This window comes from Amblyraja radiata, chromosome 2, assembly GCF_010909765.2.
Source record: "Amblyraja radiata isolate CabotCenter1 chromosome 2, sAmbRad1.1.pri, whole genome shotgun sequence".
NCBI lineage: Eukaryota > Metazoa > Chordata > Chondrichthyes > Rajiformes > Rajidae > Amblyraja > Amblyraja radiata.
The window spans coordinates 1482489-1503224 of NC_045957.1; the positions used below are offsets into that span (position 1 = coordinate 1482489).

The 20736-nt window shown below is 46.9% G+C and overlaps 1 protein-coding gene and 1 long non-coding RNA gene across 2 annotated transcripts; one reads left to right on the forward strand and one right to left on the reverse strand.

Moving 5' to 3' along the window:
* Positions 1-356: 356 nt before the first annotated feature.
* On the reverse strand, positions 357-9554 carry LOC116984049. Its single transcript, XM_033038113.1, has 8 exons — positions 9500-9554; positions 8245-8524; positions 7775-7944; positions 6407-6686; positions 4767-4927; positions 2937-3216; positions 1288-1448; positions 357-640 (listed from the first exon to the last, which is right to left on the reverse strand). Exons 1-8 carry the CDS (start codon positions 9552-9554, stop codon positions 357-359), a joined length of 1671 nt encoding a protein of 556 aa, XP_032894004.1.
* Positions 9555-9570: 16 nt separating this feature from the next.
* Positions 9571-18989, forward strand: LOC116985615. The gene is made up of 3 exons (XR_004415313.1): positions 9571-9602; positions 16848-16851; positions 18977-18989. It is a non-coding gene; the product is annotated as an uncharacterized LOC116985615 (long non-coding RNA).
* The last annotated feature ends 1747 nt before the right edge of the window (positions 18990-20736 follow it).

A 20736-nucleotide genomic window follows, 5' to 3' on the forward strand; every position in this document is an offset into this window, starting at 1 on the left:
GCACTGATTGCTCCCTCACCCACAGGCATTGGTTACCCGAACATTGTCACAGTAATCCGATTGGTCAATATTACATTACATGAATTCACTTAAATGACAAATGTATCATTCTCAGTATTTGACCCCACATCTATGGAGGTACGTCAGCACCACATGCCACGGGATAATTGATGTACGGCTCTGTTTCATGTTCCCTCTCATCTGGATCTGTGGTGCACAGTTGTAGCGTTCTCTGCAAAGAGATTGCTTTCGACCTGAAGCAGCTCTCTTTTTCCCACTGACGTTATCAACAGTACCAGTAGAATTCCAGAACAAGTCACAGCATGTGCATAGAGTCGGCGTTCGCTAATGAATACTTACAGTCTGTTGGAATTGCCATTGTTCTCCAGCGAGTCCCCGATGCGGATCTCGGCTCCTTGGAGCTGGTCCGAGCAGCAGTCTGCTCTGTTGGTGATTCTTACTTGTGACACGTTGTATCTTTCTATTTGATCGACTCTCCACCAAGGGTTATTGGATTTCGTGGTGCGCGCGCATGAACCATGCCAGAAGTTGCTGTCCCTGTTCCCGTCATTGGCTCGCTCAGCATCTGCCCCCTCATCCGTGCTGGATTGGATCGTCGGTACTCCGGACGCTACGGGTTCTGTTGGGTGGGAAACACCTCATTGAACCGCAAGGAATGTGTGCGCTCTATCAAGGTTTGCATCATTATTCGTATTGCTTTAGTATGGTCTGGTCAAGCGAGATTCAGTAGAAACCTTTGTTTGTACTATACAGTCAAATCATACTGTACACATGTGCAATTAATCCGCACACAAGAGCAACAATTAAAGTGAAAATAAAAGAGTAGATTGCATGATGTGGTGTTATAGAGTTATAGCTTTATGGCTTTAGAAAATATGTCCAAGAACCGCACTGTGACAGGTTAAAATATTGGAATTGCACTACAACGCAAAGGAGGACTTTTCAATAGTCTGATAGCAGGGAGCCACCCGTCACGGGGGTTTAAATAGGTGTGTAATTCCTTGGTGCGCGGCTGTTTTCTATCAGCATAAGGTGTCCAGCCTGAATGGACGAGGGCGTGTGCACCGAGCGCCCCGGGGATGTCATGCAAATGATCATGTATGCACAATGCGAGGGTCCAAGAATGGTAATTAACCTAATAATGTGGAGAAATACGATATTGAACTTCAGGAGGGTAGTTATGCTGAGGCTTTATCAGCGGGAAACTCCCTCAGCTAAGCTGTGGGACAGTTTACAACCAGTGCGTCAGCGGGAAGTTCTGCCTACCTTTTCGAAGTATGATCGGGAGTGTTGAACCAAAGATCTCAACCTCGCACAGGGTCAATGTTTTGCCACGGCCAGGGATGACGATGTTTACATATCGACCGACAAGTCCACCGCAATTAAAGGTAAATGTCGTCCCAGAAGCCGAATGAATCATTCCACAACTGTAAGAGATGAGGATTTCCGTGTGAGAGAGTTTCTGCGATCGATCGGAGTAGCGCCCGCCGTGAGCCTGTGAACTCATCGCGTGCCTGTGCTCGTGAACGACTGGCACAGTTTCATGGCACGTGCGTCATAGGGCTTCTTCCGGCAACATCCCTAAATAACTACGTATGTTTTGAGGAGGCAGTACAAACGGGACAGACCCCAAATCCACTAAGGATGGCAATGTGTTTCTTTGCTCAACAAAGCAGCAGTTACCGTGAACATTTATAAGCGCGCGCATATGTTCTCATGTTCATTATTTCAAGCTTTCATTGTTTTCTCTGGCATTACGGGGGTTGAGGGGAACCATGGTTAAAGTTTAGAAAGTGATGTGAGACATCTACAGGGTGGGCAATCAGAGCATATAATTTCCAGGGTGGAAATATTATCGCCTTGAGGGAAGAGCTTTAAGGTGAGAAGAGGAATCTTCAAAGGAGATGTGTGCAGCAAGTGAGTCTGGAACGCGCTGCCAGTTGTGATCGATTGGTTCGTTTCGTTTATTGGCACGTGTTCCGAGGTGCACTGACAAGGATGTTAGTTGCGTGCTACGGAGTCAGCGAAAAAACGATACGTAATTACAATCAAACCGCCCACGATGTACAGATACAGATTAACGGGAATAACTTTTAGTGTAAGATGCATTTCCAATAAATCCGATTAAATCCGACGTAGGTAGGTAGGTGGTAGTGTAGGGAGGAACTGCAGAAGCTGGTTTAACCCGAAGGTAGACACAAAAAGCTGGAGTAACTCAGCGGGAAAGGCAGCATCTGGAGAGAAGGAATAGGTGGCCTTTCGGGTCGATACCCTTCTTCAGACGAAGATGATAGGTCCGCATCACTCCCTTGTTGGTGATACAATGGTCCGGTTGCCCGAAAACAGCTGGGAAGAAACTGTCCCAGAATATATACGGTTTCATATTTCTGTGCCATTGTCTGTTGGAAGAGGTCAGAGGTGGAAGTGCCCTGCGTGTGCCTGGTCCTTAATTATGCCGGTGACCTTTGTACTGAACGTAGATACGATAGGGACCATTAGCGGGTGTTTTAGATAGTATCATGAACATGCGGGGAATAGAGGGATTTGGATCACGTGCAGCCGGAGGACATTAGTTTAACGTGCCGTCATATTCGGCAGGAATATTGTGGGTCGAAGGGTCTGTTCTTGTACTGTACCGTTCTGTGATCCATGGTACTCAACGTGACTTTATGGTGGAACTATAGATGCGTCATCTGCTTCAAATTAACTCCCCCCTGCCTTAGAGGCAAGGTTGGAGATCCAACCGCTGAATAAGTGGTCGAAGATTCTCCCTCGTCTGTGGATTAGACATGCGAAACCTGCTCTGCAGTAAAACTGCATTGGAACTGATGGTCTTCAATGCAACACCGACATTGGAACTTCCGGAGCGCGACGCAGCTGCAAATTAGAGTCGGAGTTTGCCTCTGCATACTTACAGTCTGTTAGCATTGCCATCGTTCTCCAGCGAGTCCCCGATTCGGATCTCGGCTCCCGTAAGCAATTCCGAGCAGCAATCTCTTCTATTTGTGATTCTGACAACTGACACGTTGTAGGGTAGCTTTAGATCGGCTCTCCACCAGGGGTCTGTTGATTTGGTAGTGTGTGTGCAAGAATCACGCATGAAGCTGCTGTTTTTGTTGCCGTCAATGGCTCGCTCAGCACCTGCCGACTCGAAGGTGCTCGACTGGGTGACCTCTGCTCTGGGCGCCGCGTTTCCTATTGGGAAGCGTCAAACGTGGTTTATTGTCATATATCCCGAAACGGAATAATCCCATTTTTACTTGCACAAACGAAACAAATATGTAGACATGGTACTCTTCAAATGCGATAATAAACAACAAGAAAGTTTAGTAGATATCGTACTCAGTATAAAAAAACAAACAAATAAACAATAATAATGCAAAGCCAGAAATCAATGTCCCCTGTCCCGTCCCCCCCCCCCCCCCCCCCCCCCCCCCCCCCACCTCCCTCCCCCCACGTATGTTCCGAGCTTGCTTGGAGGTCTTAGTGTTTAATAGCCTGGTGGTTGTTGGGAAGAAGTTGCTTCTGAACCTGGACGTGGCTTTCAGGATTTGATACTGTACCTTCTTCCCGACGGAAGACGTGGATTGAAAGCGCGGTGTGCGTCTCTAATGATGCTGCCTGTCATTTTGAGGTAGCGATTCGTGTAAATCTCTTCGATGGCGGGAAGGTGAGTACCATTGATGGGTCGGGCAGTATTCACCGAGGCCCAATTAAGAAATCTCATGCCAAGCGGTCATGTAGCTGACCTCTTATACCACATTATAATCTCATACACTCGTGTATATCGTCCATGCGATCGTTGTTTTCGCTCTTCCTATAATGTACCGCATGATGGGAGGGAAATGGGAAGGGATGCTGGTAGAGCTGCTGTCTCAGAGCGCTGGAAATTCGGGCGTGGGTTTGCTCCGATTTCCTCTCAGATTTCACAGACGTGCGGGTCTGTAGATTAATTGGTCTCTGTACCTTGAACCTGGTGTGTAGGGAATTGATGAGAAAGTGAGATAACTTTGAACTAGTGTGAGTGGGCGATCTGTGATCGGCGTGAACTCGGTGGGCTGAAGGGCCTCTTTCCATGTTGTATATTTCAATCTGACAATTAATACGAGCACAGGGCACTGCAGTCGTGGATCACGTCCACTTAACATACATGGTAGTGATGCGGATAGGTTGAGGAGCCGATAATTTTTCGCCGACCCCTCTGGGCGATGAAGGAGAGAATTGCGGGCTGCGGGACGATTTTTTACCAGGGTCCTGAAGAGAGATGAACTTCAGGGCAACTGAATGTGTGCCGGTACTTCGACCAACATCAACATGTCCACTTTGGTCCAGAGCGGGCACTGGTGGCTGTTATGGCCGTGTTATTTTCAAATGTCTTTCTTCCTGAGCATCTCACTGTGCTCTCGCCATTATACCACCGGCGGTGTGCGACGGTGCATTCTATCGGTTGTTTTGATGTAATTTTAGATGCTAGGTTACAGAGATTGGCGGACTCACAATCAGTGACTGTGTTCTCCCACCGCACCAACGCGTAACGCGTCGTCTCGTTTTTGGTTCACTTAATCATGTTGTGTGGAAGTATGGACTGCCGTTCTCTGCAGTGCCACAATGGACACTCTTCAAATCTTTTTGAATCCGTATGTAATTTATTTGTTGTGTGTGGCTAGCTTATATCAGCGTAAGTACCTCAGACTGCATGGGTGAGGGCGTGGACGACCACAACCCTGGCGCAGATTCGAACCTACCTGCATCTGGCAGTGACGGGACTTTTGAGCCAAAGACCTGAACCTCGCACAGGGTCAGGGTTTTAGCAGGTCCTAAGATGATGACGTTCACATATTGACCAGTGAAACCGCCACAGCTGAAGACTTGTGTCGTTGCCGAAACTGATTTGATGATTCCACAGCTGAAAGGAATGGAAGTTGCACGATGAGTAGAAAGCGGCTGAGATACTACCATCTTCTAAAAAACATTGGTTTCCGACAATGTGTGCGTTGGGAAGCTGCTAGTTACAGGTCGCCATCAGCTGGCAACGTTTACAATTGCTTGGGAGGCAGCTCGGTGACTCCCGGCTTCAATCCGCGTTCTCCCTGTAAAGTGCAGTAAATCACTCGAGGAATTCCAGAACTATAAACAGGTCGGCTATTGAGGTGTACAAAATATGATAAATAGACATGCGGAATGAAATCTGGAGAGTAACAAAGAGACCCGTAGTTTGGCGGTGTGCAGAAAGATTTTGGAAGTGGTCTCAAAATCGTAACTAGGGAGAGAGTAGTTCGCATTAAGTATAAGCGCGACCGCTCTCACGTGCAGCTGAGTCTACTTTTATAGGGGAGAAGGTGTTGGGGGATAATGAGCTCGACAGCAGACTCATTCAAAACGAAGATAGACACAAAAATCTGGAGTTACTCAGCGGGACAGGCAACATATCTGGAGAGAAGGAATGGGTGACGTTTCGGTTTCGACTGATACTCATAGAACGCGGAAGCTGGAGGAAAACCTTCTGAGGCGTTTGGCTCCAGAGGAGTGGCCATTGGAAGTGGCTGTGACAGTGGCCGAGCGAGTTATATGTGCAGGGCTTGGTAGGTGCGTCCTGACGCTATGGTTTATGAGACTTTGACGTGGGTGAGGATTTGGCTTAGTCCGTGTATTAGTTAGCGCAGTTATATGCTATTCTACAGGTTGTGGAAGTTCAAGAAAACATCCCACGCCCCCGATGACAATAGTCGAGGGAATTATGGCCAGCTGCAGCTAGTGGCTGCCTGGAGGTACCGTTGCATGCACGCGGGATGACGCTGAGATGAGATTATCGTTGATCGGGGCCTTGGAAGGTGCTCTCACCTCGTATTAGGTAACGTCTGGGCAGGTGACTGGTGTTTCAATGAGAGAGCCTTTGGTTACTGTGATCATAACTTCTTACCTATTGAGATATTTATGAATGTGTCAACCTGGACATTGGGTAAAGGTGTCGAATTGGGAGGGTTAATTACAACGTTGTTAGGCAGGAACCATAGAGAACAAATTGGGAGCAGTTGGTATTCGGTTAGTCCACATGTGGCATGTGGGGGCTATTTAACAGCCAGCCTATGTGCGTTCCGGACCGAAATATTCCAGAAAAGAATATGGTCGTGGAGGGCAAGATAATGAATCCTTGGATTGAGCTGTAAATTTGCTCAAAATGAAAAGGCGTATCTAAAGTTTAAGAAGATGAACGCAGATATGACCTTTCAGGGACATCAAGGCAGTAGGAAATATTTCAAGCATTGAATTACAGGGGCCAGGAAGGGCCATGGAATGTAATTGGCAGGTTAGATTGAAGATAATTCGAAGGCGTCTTATATGAGATAAATTAAAAATAAGGCACCGTCTGCTGCTGAATAATTACACTCTGTTGGAATTGCCGTTGTCCTCAAGCGAGTTTCCAATGCGGATCTCGGCACCGATGAGCCGATCCGAGCAGCAGTCTTTTCTGTTCGTGATAGATACCATCGATATTGCGTAGATATCATTTAAATCTACTCTCCACCAAGGGTCCTTGGTTCTGTTGGTGAGTGTGCAGGAGCTATGAGTCCAGTGGCTTTGGCTGTTCCCGTCAGTGGCTCGCCCAGCGTCTGCCTTTTGTGCCGTGCTGGACTGGATAGCTGGTGCTCCGAACACCACGTTTTCTGTTGGGTAGAAAAATGAAAATGATTAAATGCAATGGTAGTCTGCCAACTGCCTTCTTTTCGTTGCCTCGTATGTTGAATGGGCAGCAGTAGGTACGTATGACTGGGGTCATATTATGGACGCGCCAGTGCTGGGCTGACGAGCGGATTCTCCAACTTTGCCCAAACCATGCTCCTGCCCTAGCGCTTGCCTCTGTCGTCTGTTTCTGGCGAGATCTGTGTTGTATCTGGTTGCAACTCGCCTCTTCCTTCTCGACGATCGGACCGCGGGTTATGGCCGTTATCTCTACATTATAACCATATAACCATATAACAATTACAGCACGGAAACAGGCCAACTCGGCCCTTCCAGTCCGTGCCGAACACTTATTCTCCCCTAGTCCCATCTACCTGCATTCAGACCATAACCCTCCATTCCTTTCCCGTCCATATACCTATCCAATTTATTTTTAAATGATAAGATCGACCTTGTCTCCACCACTTCCACTGGAAGCACATACACATTCATACAGCGCCGTAGCAGGACCTTCAGCCAACTAGTCCACTTTCATCCCATTTGGCCGATATCCCTCTAAACCTTTCCTATTCGTTTACCTTTCCAAATGTATTTCAAACTGTGCTATTCTCCGGCCTCAACCAATTTCATTTGACAGCTCGTTCCGTTCGTCGACCACGCTCTATGTGAAAACGTCGCCACTTATATTATTATTACATCTTTCCATTTTCACCTTAAACCTATACCCCCTATTTCCCCTACCCTTGGAGAAAGAGTCTGTGCATTCACCCTATCACCATGGTTTTATATGCCTCTATCGTCCAGTCTCCTGCGTTGAAAGGAATAACGGCCGAGCCTGTCCAACCTCTCCCGATAACCCAGATCCTTGATTCCTGGCAACAGATGCACGTCAGGACCACACACAAAGCCCCACGTCAAAGTTGGCGTTTTGGTGTGGAAAGTGTGTTGCAGCATTGATGTACTATCTCGGTGTTTAATTGGTTTGGTCGTGTTGTTGAATGTTCTGAATCTGTATTGGGTAACTTTTATCCGAGTAAAGTCGCCATGGTGCGCGCAGCGGACGCTATCCCACCTCCAGTCGTTACCGTTCCAGTGGGCATGTAGAAGCCAAACACCTCAACCTCGCACAGCGCCAGAATTTTATCAGGACCCGGGATGAAGACGTTCACATATCGACCGATGAAACCTTTGCAATAGAAGGTAAACGTCGCTGTTTTTGAAGCTACTTGTACGATCCCACACCTGAAAGAGTGGACATTGTCAGGGTGAGCAATTTACATGTTGACCACGTAACCTTGTTTGCACTTTATTCCGCGGTCACCTGGACTTTACCCTAGCAGACGGACCTCCTCACTGTACATGCAATAGATCATTTTAACACGATTAACGTCTTCCCCGTTCTCATGCGTGCACTTCCCTCAAAACCTAGCCTGACCTGCTCAGTATTTGGTTGTTATTTTAGATTTACAACGTGTACTGTTTTTATTTACATCCTCGCTCGAAACCGCTTTGTAGTTCCAGCGTTAATAGGTGAATACTTACAGTTTGTTAGAATTCCCGTTGTTTTCCAATGAATTCCCGATGCGGACCTCGGCCCCTTGAAGCTGTTCCGAGCAACAGTCTCCCCTGTTGGCGATTCTGATTGACGACACGACGAACGTTTCCTTTAAATCGACCCTCCACCAGGGGTTTGGTGACTTTTTGGTTTCCGTACAGGAACCCAGCCTCGCGTCCTCCTGGTTATCGCCGTCAATGGCTCGTCCAGCAACGTTTTCCTGGGCCGTGCTGGACTGTATCGCCAATCCTCCCACAGCCTGGTTTCCTATTGCGAAGGAACGTTATTCACTCGACAGCAACAAAAAACTAAATGCCTCTCATCGCGCTTTATTTGTTGAGAAAAGTATTTGCTTATCCGGGCCTGGCGATGGAACTAGGCAACGGGCTGGGACTGCAAGCAATGCAGGGAATGGTCCTGGCTTTTTCTTTGTGTCTAGTTGCTGTGCACAATTGTTGGTTACCCGACGCTGTCCTGACTATGCCGGCTGTGTGCATATGTATTCTGTGGAGTACAGAGAATGACGCCACTATCCGCCTGCTGAGAGCGTGTGGTCTAATCACAGAGCGCGAGATAGTGGAAACGGAAGTTCGTGTCTGGCTAAGTATGGATATTTTCAGGGGTGAGCATTTGGGTTGTCCATGTAGACTTCAACACAGTATTTAACAAATACAAGTTCAAGACAGCAAGCCCCCAGAATAAGTGGAAATTCGTGAAGCTAAAGCAAAGATTGACTGGGTTACACAATTTAAGGAACCGTTCAACGGGTTGGGAAATCCTCCAGTATATCCTTTCCCCCGCCCTTGTTCCATCATCCTCCATTATATCACACCTCACCCTTGTTTCGACATCCTCTACTATATGACAACCCCACCCCACCCCCCTCCCCCTCCTCTTCATCCTTACGGGAGAAGGCAGGAAAGGGGTACTGATTGTGGATGATCAGCCATGATCACATTGAATGGTGGTGCTGGCTCGCAGGACCGAATGGCCTACTCCTGCACATATTGTCTATTGTCTATTGTCTACTCCGTCATCCTCCACTACATCACTACCGCCAACCCCTCGCCCACACGCACACTTTGTTCTGCCCGAGAGTGAACTGGGGTTTGGACAATCTTTGAGCCTTTCAGTACATTCGGTGAATTGCGTTAATTTCTGCCCTGCAAGCCTCGCGTCATCACGCTTCCTATCCGAGCCTCCCACGTGACATCCACGCGGCTCTCGGCATCTTTAATTTACCGGATCTTACTTCGCACGTGTTTATGTTAACATTTCTGCACTGGAGCGGCGACATATTTTCAGTGGTGCATTACATGGATACGCGAGGTTGAGAAGGATATTGGTCAAACGCGGGAAAATGGACCAAGCTTAGTCCGGGACATCTCGATCGGCATGGACGAGTTGCGAAGAAGGGTCTGATTTCAATAGTGTATAACTTTAGAGAGACAGATAAAAAAGAAACAGGCCCTTCAGTCCATCGAATCCTCAGCGGCCAGCGATCACTACCTTAGTTTACGAGCACTATCTTGTACACTAGGGACAATTAACTTTTTTTTTAACCGGTCAATTAACCGAGTGTGGGAGGAAACCTGAGCAGCCGGGGAAACCCCACATGGTCACGGAGATAACGTACAAACTCCGTATAAACAGCACCGGTAGTCGGGTCCAATCCGGGTCTCTGGCGTTGTAAGGTAGCAACTCTACCGCTCCACCACCGTGCCGCCCATTCTATTATTCAATTGGGGGTGAAAGCCTCTATGCGGTCTGAGTCACAGTATGTAAGGGCAAGTACAGCGAGGACCAATGTAGGTCTATTAGCCTACCTTCAGTTATACAGAGAGGATCTGGGGGGCTCCAGCCAAACACCTCCACTTCGCAGAGAGTTAGTTTTTTATTTTTTCCTGGAATTACGATGTTCACATATCGACCCGCAAAATTATCACAGCGAACGGTAATTGTTCCGGTTTTCGAAATAGAGTTGATGATTCTACAGCTGAAACAGAAAAAAACAGTCTCAGGCTGGCAGTCAGCGGGTGCAAATCAGCAATCATCTGGAACCGGGGCCATCACTGAGCAGTTAGCTACATAGTTGGATCCTAGCCCGCTGTAGTGTGGATAGTGCAGCCCATCGTAGGTAGCCGTCATGAACTCGGTGGACATGCAGGCTTCGTATGGTGTGGTTCTGATGGCTTTGAGAAGGGATCAAGCACCATCTCTGGAGAAAAGGGATATGTGACATTTCGGGTTGAATCCCTTCTTCGGACTGAAAGGCGGGGCGAGGAAAATTCGACGTATGAGAAATCAGAACAAATCAGAGCCAGCACCGATGACCAATGAAAGGTGGATCCCAAAATGTTTCACGGTGAGTTAGAGTACAGAATAGGGGGGGGGGGGGGGGTAAGGCGGGGAGCGAGGAGGGAAGGTTGGTTTAAACTTACGTATGTTTATGCAAGGGGTCTGAGGAGTAAAGCAGATGAGACTAGGGAATGGACAGGAATGTGCGACTGAATGGTTGTAGCCATTACCGAAACCTGGTTATGAGACGAGAAGGAATGGTACCTCAATTTTCCGTGACACAGGTGTTTCAGGAGTAACAGGGGTGATGGTAAAAGAGGAGGACATGTTGCATTATTGGTGAATGAGGATGTCACGGCATGAGAGGTGACATTACGGATGGTTCGTACATATGGGTGGAGCTAAGGAACAAGAAAGGGCCGCTCACCTTGTTGGTGTACTACGAACCCCCCAAATAGTCAACGGGAATTAGAAGAACAAGTATGGCAGGAGATTGCAGACAGCTGCAGGTCAAATAAGGTTGTTATTGGAGGGGATATCAACTTTCCCAATAGAGAGTGGGAAAATCGTAGTGTCAAAGGTTTAGATGGGGTGCAATTTCTCAAAGGTGTTTAAGAGAGTTTATCCAGCAATATGTAGAGGAACTCCCGCGTGAGAAGGCAACAGTTGACTAGTCTTGTGAAATTGGGAGGAGTAAGTTAAGGAAGTGTTTGCGGAGGATCCTTTTGGGACGAGTTACCACTTTTCGATTATGTTTAAGATAGTTATGGATGGGAACAGAGAGGACCCACGTGTTAAAAATCTGAATTGGGGTAAGGCGAACATTGAGGGTATGAGAGAACGTCTCTCTAAAGTTGAGTGGATCAGATTGTTTGAGTGGGAAAGAGGCAAACGTGAGGAAGCTTGGATAACGGGAGACATTGGGGCATCAGTCAAGAAAACGAAAAGCCGAATGAGACAGGTAGAAGCAACTGGGATCAAGTGCATCCCTGGTGGAGTTTCGGGAACTAGGAAACTAGAAGGGCAACAAGGGGGCAGGATATTGCCCTGGTACATAGAATTCATAAAAATCCAAAGATATTTTATAAATAGGCAAAGGGGAAAAGGGCAACCAGAGAGAGAGTGGGACTCCTCAGTAATCAATGCGGTCAACTTTGTGTGAAAGTAAAGGCCCTCAATTAGTATCTCTCCTCTGTATTTACCGAGGAGAAAGACAGGGGGACAGAGCAACACGGGGCAGTCGATGGCCATACCTACTGTGACTCAAGTTTCTTGAGAAATATAGAAACATAGAAATATAGAAAATAGGAGCAGGAAGAGGCCATGTGGCCCTTAGAGCCAGCACCGCCAATCATTGCGATCATGGCTGATCATCCACAATCGGTAACCCGTGCCGGCCCTCTCCCAATATTCCTTGATTCCGCAGGCCCCTAGAGCCCGATCTAAATCTCTTTTAAATTAATCCAGTGAATTGGTCTCTATTGCCTGCTGTGGTAGAGAATTCCACAAATTCACAACTCTCCGGGTATGCCTACTATATTCTGTTTTGCTGAAGCAAAGCAAGAATTTGATTGTACTACCTGGGACACATGATAAACTCTCTTGAATCTTGAATCTTGTATCTTGAATCTTGAAAACGTTTCCTCTTTTGAGTTTGAAATGGCCTCCCCTTTATTCTTACACTATGTCCCCTGGATCTGGACACCCCCGACATTGGGAATTGTTTCCTGCATCTTGCTTGTAAAGTCATTGTATAATTTTAGATGTTTATATTAGATTTCCTCTCATGCTTCTAAATTCCAGTGAATAGAAGCCCATTTTCCCCAATCTTTCCTCATATGCCCGTCCCTCCACCACGGAGATTGACCTCGTAAATCCACGCTGCAATGCCTCAAAATCTAGGGTGTCCGTCCGCTAATTAAGAGACCTAAATTGCACACAATGCTCCAGATGTTGTCTCACCAGGGCCTTGTACAATTGCAGAAGATCCTCTTTACTCTTATACACAAATCCTCTGGTTATGAAGGCCAACATACCATTAGCTTTCTTCACTGCCTGTGTACCTGCATGTTTAATTTCAGTGAATGGTGTACAAGGACACCCATGACTCGTTGCACTTCCCTTTTTCCTAATCTGACATCATTGAGACAATAATCTGCCTGTTTGTTCGTGCCGCCAAAGTGGATAACCTCACCTTGATCTACATAATACTGCATCTGCCATGCATCTGCCCACTCACTCAATCTGTCCAAGTTATCCTGCATCATCCCAGCATCCTCTTCGCAATTAACACTGCCACTCAGCTTTGTGTCATCTGTAAATTTGCTAGTGTTACTTTTAATCCCTTCATCTAAATCATTAATATATATAGTAAATAGTTGCGGCCCCAGCACCGAGCCTTGCGGCACTCCACTCTTCACTGCCTGCCATTCTGACAGGGACCCGTTTATTCCTATTGTGTTCAAAAGGGAACTGCAGATGCTGGAATATCGATGGTACACAAAATTGCTGGGGAAACTCAGCGGGTGCAGCAGCATCTATGGAGCATCTATTCATCAGTCTGAAGAAGGGTTTCGGCCCGAATCGTCGCCTATTTCCTTCGCTCCATAGATGCTGCTGCACCCGCTGAGTTTCCCCAGCAATTTTGTGTACCTTCGTTTATTCCTATTCTTTGTTTCCTGTCTGCCAACCAATTTACTTATCATGTCAATACCCTACACCCAATACCATGTGATCTAATTTTGCCCACTAATCTCCTGTGTGGGACCTTATCAAAGGCGTTCTGAAAGTCAAGATAAACTCCATCCACTGGCTCTCATTTATTCATTTCACTTGTCACATCCGCCAAAAAATCCAGAAGATTAGTGCAGCAGGATTTTTCCTTCAAAAATCCATGCTGACTTCGACCAATCTTTTTACTGCTGTCCAATTACGCCGCTATTGCTTCTTTAATCATTCTTTAAGCATCTTCCCCAAAAACAATGTCAGGCTAACTGGTCTGTAATTCACGGTTTTCTCTCCAGCTCCTTTCTTGAAAAGTTGGATAACATTAGCTAGCCTCCAATCCACAGGAACTGATCCTGAATATATGGAACGTTGGAAAATGATCACCAATGCGTGCACGATTTCTAGAGCCATCTCAATGAGTACACTGCGATAGACATGTGCGTGAGGAAGCCATTCGGCCCTTCGAGCCAGCACCCCCATTCATTGTGATAATGGCTGATCGTTCCGAATCGATAACCTGTACCTGCCTTCTCCCCATATCCCTTGATTCCACTAGCCCCTAGAGTTCTATCTAACTCTCTCATGAATCCATCCAGTGATTTGGGATCCACTGCCCTCTGCGGCAGGGAATTCCACACATTCACAACTCTCAGGTTGAAAACGTTTTTTTCTCACCTCAGTCTTAAATGGCCTCCCTTTTATTCCAAGTCTGTGGCCCCTGGTTCTGGACTCGGCCAATATTGGGAACATTTTTCCTGCACCTAGCTTGCCCAGTCCTTTTATAGTTGTATATGTTTCTACAAGATCCCGCCCACCCCCCTATCCTTCTAAACTCAAGTGAATACAAGCCCAGTCTGTTCAATCATTCGTCATATGACATTCACGCCATCCCAGGGAACAATCTCGTGAACCTACGCTGCACTGCCTCAAGGACAAGGATGTCCTTCCTCAAATTAGGAGACTAAAACTGAACACAATACTTCAGATGTGGTCCTACCAGAGCCCTATACAACTGCAGAAGAACCTCTTTACTCCTATACTGAAATCCTCTTGTTATGATGGCCAACATTCCATTAGCTTTCTTCACTGCCTGCTGTACCTGCACGCCAACATTTAGTGACTGGTGTACAAGGACACCCAGGACTCGATGCACCTCCCCCTTAACTAACCTATCCCCATTGAGATAATAATCTGCCCCCTTCTTTTTGCCGCCAAAGTGTACAACCTCACATTTATCTATATTATACTGCATTTGACATGCATCTGCCCACTCACCCAACCTGTCCTGGACACCCTGCAGCCTGCTAAAATCATCTTCAGAGTTCACACTGCCACCCAGCTTTGTGTCATCTGCAAACTTGCTAGTGTTGGTCCTAATTTCCTCTTCCAAACCATTAATATATATGATAAACAATTGCGGCCCCAACACCGAGCCTGTGACTTCGGGACTGTGGTTGCGGGGCGACCCAACATCCGACCCGATTTTGGAGCGTCGGAGGCTCGGCCGCGGGTCAGTGGACGACATCATCGGGAGCTCGCAGGTCACAGGTGGTGACCTGTTTTTCCGGAGCTCCCGCAACTACAGCTGCGTCCGCTGGACTGGAGGACGGCAGCTCCGGCAGCTTCGACCGCCCCGGGCCGCGGAGTTTGAACGGGCCCGTTTGCGGAGCACGGATTCAGCCGCGTGACTTACCATCACCCGGCGGGGCCACAACATCGGAAGCTTGGATTGCCTCAGCGCAGAGGGAGAGCAAGGAGGGAAGAGACAATGACTTTGGGGCTTTAAACTGTGTTGAGTGTTTGTTATTTATTCTATGTTATGACTGCAGGCTGAACCATTTCGTTGCACTAAAAAGTGCAATGACAATAAATTGAATCCAATCCAATCCATTGCCACTGCATGCCATTATGAAAAAGAACCGTTCACTCCTATTATTTGCATCCTGTCTGCCAACCAATATCCTATGCATGTCAACACCCTATCCCCAATACCATGTGCTCTTAGTTTAGTCACCAGTCTCCCGTGCGGGACAATATCAAAGGCTTTCTGAAAGTCTCGATACACCACATCCACTGGCACCCCTTCATCCATTTTACTTGTCACATGCTCAGAAAATTCCGGAAGATTAGTCAATCATGATTTCCCTTTCAAAACTTCATGTTGACATGGACTAATAATTTTACTGCTATTCAAATGCCCCATTATTATCTCTTTAATAATTGACTCCAACATCTTTTCCACCACCGAAGTCAGGCTAACTGCTCTGTACTTTCCCGTTTTTTCTCTCGCTCCTTTCTTGAAAAGTGGGATAACATTAGCTATCCTCCAATCCACAGGAACTGATCCTGAATATATTGAGCATGGGAAAATGATCACCAATGCGTCCACTATTTCAACAGCCACCTCCCCCAGGATCCTTGGATGCGATCCATCCGGCCCAAGGGTCTTATCATCCTGCAGTCCCATTAGACTACCCAATACAATTTCTCGCCTAATGTAAATTTATTTCTGACCCTCTACCCCCTTGGATCCTCTGTCTTCCAGTACATCTGAGAGATTGTTTGTGTCTTCCTTAGTGAAGACAGATCCGAAGTACCTGTTCAGGTTGCTGATGCAGACAATCAGCCCAGGGGATTTATCAGCCTTCTGTCCCATCAGTCCAGCCAATACTATTTCCCGCCTAATGCAAATTTCGTTAAGTTCCTCTGTCTCCATAGATCTTCTGTCCTGTAGTACACCAGGGAAATTCTTTTGTCTTCCTTAGTGAAGACAGAACCAAAGTACCTGTTCAACTCTTCTGCCGTTGCCTTGTTCCCCAGAATAATTTCACCTGTTTCTGCCTTCAAGGGACCCACATTTGTCTTTACTAATCTTTTTCTCTTAACATAGCTAAATGAGTGTTTACTATCCTTTCTTTGTGTTCACCCTCGACCTTCATCTATTCAACCCGTGTTCCCCATTGTGTTACCTTCTGCGTCCTATGAAAGTTACCAATTCATCTGGCTTTTCGCTAATCTTTGCTATGTTATACGCCTTTCCCTTTAGTTTTATTCCATCCCTAACTTTCCTTGTCAGCCACGGTTGCCTCTTTTCCCCCTTGGAATATTTCTTCCTCTTTGTAATGTTATGGTCAGTGTTACGATCGAAGAGAGGCTGAACATAAGTAGACAAATCTCCAGGGCTTGACTCCACAATAGTGAGGACATTGTACGAAACCAGAGAGGAAATTGCGGGAGCCCAGGTTGAGATTTTACGAGTCGTCGTTAAATACAGGAGAGATGCGGGGACACTAGAGGGCGGCAAATGTTGTGCATTTGTTCACGAAGATTTAATAGGAATCTGAGGAGAAACTTGTTCACGCAATGGGTGGTGCGTGTATGGAATGAGCTGCCAGTGAAGGTATTTAAAGTTAGGACTATCCCAACGTTTAAGAAATAATTAGACACGGGTTGGACAAGTTTGGGGAGGGGGGGGGGGGGTATTGACCAAGACCAGGCAAGTAGGCATTTGGGCCGAGTTTCTCTACTACTATAAGGGCTGCAGGGAAAATGCTGGGAACCAAAGGCCAGTGAGCTTCACATCTGTAGTTAGAACGTTACCAGGGATTATTCGCAGTGCTATCCAGGTATCCAGGACAGACAGGTATTGAGACGGACAAGGGCTGATTAGCGATAGTCAGCATAGTTTTGTACGAGGCTCCTCGTGGTCGGCTGGTCTGGAAGGTTAGATCGCATTGGTTGCAAGGGGAGATAGCAGAATGGATAGAACATTGGCTACGTGGAAAGAAGCAGAAGATGAACGTGGAATATTGCTTCTCGAATTGGAGGCCTGTGACTAGTGGTGCACCTCCCGGTTCGGTGCTTGGCCCGTTATTGTTTGTCATCTCTGTCAATGATTTGGAAGCTAACATAAAGCGCAACAATAGCAAGTTTGCAGATGATACAAACGTGGATGGTTTACAGATGATGTAGATGGTTGTGAAAATTGCAGCATGATCTTGATGGGCTGAAAAATTGTTGATGGAATTTAAACAGAAAAATGCGAGGTGTTGCATTTAAGGAAGTCTAGCACCGGCAGGACCTACTTAGAACTGGTGTGGGTCTGGGGCGTGTTGTAAAGCCAAGGAATCTAGGAGTGCAGATGCATGGTTCCTTGAAGGTAGAGGCGCAAGTAGACCGGGTGGTCAAAAAGGCCTTTGGCACATTAGTCTTTATTACTCACAGTATTGACTATAGAAGTTTGGAGGTCATGTTGCAATTGCATAAGACGTTGGTGAGGCCGCATTTAGAGCATTACGTTCAGCTCTGGGCATCATGCTGTAAGAAGTTGTGAACCTGGAAAAGGTACAGAGATTTACGAGGATGTTTATTGGACGAGCGTGTTTGACATATAGAGAAAGGACGAGGAAGCTGGGACTATTCCTCGGAGCACAGGAGGATGACTGGTAATCTTACCGACGTGTATAAAATAATGAGAGGATTAGATCGGGTAGATCTGGCAGTCTCTTGCCCAGTGTAGGTATATCGAGAAACAGAGGGCATAGGTTTAAGGTGAAGGGGAAAGACTTAATAGGAATCTGAGGGTTAACGGTTTCACACAAAGGGTCATGGGTGCATGGAACAAGCTGCCAGAGGAGGTAATTGAGGCTGGTGCTATCTCAACATTTAAGAAACAGTAAGACAGGTACATGGATATGACACGTTTGGAGGGATATGGACCAGACGCAGGCAGGTGGGACCACTGTAGCTGGGACATGTTGGCCGGTGTGGGCAAGTTGAGCCGAAGAGCCTGTTTGCATACTGCATCACTCCGTGACACTATGACTCTATCACTTCTTCCACAGACAACGATGGCCCATTGTGGGCACCACTTTTTCTTGGTCACCGGTGCCGGTTCCGATTTCGTCTGATCATTCTCGTGCATCTTGTCTCACCTTCTATAAACTGATCTGAATCAGTATAAAGAAGGGTCCCGATCTCAAAGGTCGTCTATTCACTTTCCCCAATAGATGCTGCTTAGCCCGCTTAGTTCCTCCGGCACTTTGTGTTTTGCACAAGGCACCGGCGTCTGCGGTATCTCTTGATTCCTTTTAGTTTGTGTATGGTCGGGAGATGTCGAGTTACCGCTAACTGTGGATCCCCAAGCCCTCACGACCCGAGGGGGCAGTCAAGATTTGCCGCGGGGCAAAAGTAACATATATGTTGACAGAACTGCTCGTCAAAAATTGTTTATGGTTCATTTGATTAAAATTTTTTGACGCACTGAGCCATGTTGAACCCAAAATATTTTTGGATATTAGGAAGAAAGCATCACGAGCAATGTATATTCCAAAACCGCCGCTATTGTCCTCCAAGGCAGAGCTCTCAGAGGACCAGCGTTTGCCGCTGAATACTCACAGTCTGTTGGAGTTCCCATTGTTCTCCAGCGAGTTCCCGATGCGGATCTCGGCTCCGATGAGTTCTTCCGTGCAGCAGTCCATCCTGCTGATGATTCTTACATCCACCACAATATAAATTTCCTTTAAATCGACCCTCCACCAAGGATTGTTGGATAGCTCAGTTTGACTGCAATAGCCTAGGTTCGCATCGGAGTTATCGTTGCCGTCAATGGCTAGCCGTGTAACTGACCCATTATTGTTACTGGACTGCTCCGCGGTTCCCCATAGCGCTAGGTTGTCTGTTGGGAGGGGCAAGAAGATGAATCAAGAAGGGCACACCCAAGACCGTTTCGATAATCATCCGGCTTCCCATCCGCGTAAACGAATGGGAACTGTCGTTCCTTGCTGCCATGTGGAATGAGTCTGATGCGGAACCCAAGTGTCGAACAGGGTCTGACCTTGGGACTGCGAAAGGAACAGTGTTTGTGAGACGGAGTGTGTCTGTGTCTGGTTTTGTGTACGGTTTTGGACTTCGATTGCGCTCGGTTTTGTATCACGTGACACACCCATGACTGCACCATCCGTGGACCCAATGCCGGATGATGTTGCCGGAAAATATTCTCAGTGATTCTCGGCGTTCAGGAAGATGGAAAATTATGGAAGACACTTCTTATGGAAGATCGTGTGCAGATAAGAAGTAAGGTTTGAGGGCAGGGCCAAGAAGGGGAGGGAATTAAAAATAGAGCAGAGAGAGATGGAGCACAGGACCAGGCCCTTCGGCCCGTAATGCATGAGCCGAACATGATGTCAAATTAAACTCATCCCCATATTGCTCCATTTCCTTCACACCCATGCGCCCATCTAAAATGCATACAGAGAGTGCATTTAACACATTTCTCTTCAGCGGGTCTCTTCATAAAGTCTGATGTGACGAGTTGCTCACGAAGGTAAATATCTTAATGAATCGGAGAAAAGTGAGGGATCTGGGGGAAATGGCTTATTGAACTACACTGTGGAATTCCACTGAGCTCCGTTGTATATATGTGATTATGGGTGAGATTTTAGATTTAAATGTAATGACCGCGATTTGGCGATGAACACAAGACTGGCAAAGTGGTTGATGAAGATGTAGATGAAGGTTCTGCTTTCAGATGGACATGTCGCGGACAGCACGAGGAGGACATGACGGCGTGCATTCCTTATGACCGAGGGTGTCAGACTGACCTGTACAAATTCCAACGGGGAATATCCCAGCAAGGACGGCAAATCCCAATAAATACGCCAGAATCATCTTCTGCAAAATGAAGCAACAAGTTAAAATGTCATCGCATCTACAGTATGTCACGTAGAGACTATTTGTTAAACCTGGGATCCTGTACCGTTTCCAAAGGGCTATGGGTATGACGAGATACACACAGTTCCGTCGGTATGGGCTTCTCTTTGCGATATCCTCTCTCAATAGACTATAGACAATAGACAATAGATAGTAGGTGCAGTAGTCCATTCGGCCCTTCGAACCAGTACCGCCATTCAATGTGATCATGGCTGATCATTCCCAATCAGTACTCCGTTACTGCCTTCTCCCCATATCTTTAGACTCTGTGTTTTTAAGAGCCCTATCTATTTCTCTCTTGAAGGCATCCAGAGAACCCGCCTCCAGGCAGAAAATTCCAGACTCACCACTCTCTGTGAGTAAAGGTGTTTCCTCGTCTCCGTTCCAAATGGCTTACTCCTTATTCTTAAATTATGGCCCCTAGCCCTCGACTCCCCAAACATCGGGAACATGTTTCCAGCCTCTAGCGTGTCCAAACCTTTAACGATCTCATATGTTTCAATGAGATACCCTCTCATCCTTCTAAACTCCAGAGTGTACAAGCCCAGCTGCTGCATTCTCTCAGCATATGACAGTCCCGCCATCCCGGGAATTAACCTTGTAAACCTGCGCGGCACTCCCTCAATAGCAAGAATCTCATTCCTCAAATTAGGGGACCCAAACTGCACACAATACTCCAGCTGTGGCCTCACTATGGCTCTGTACCACTGCAGAAGGACCTCTTTGCTCATATATTCGATCCC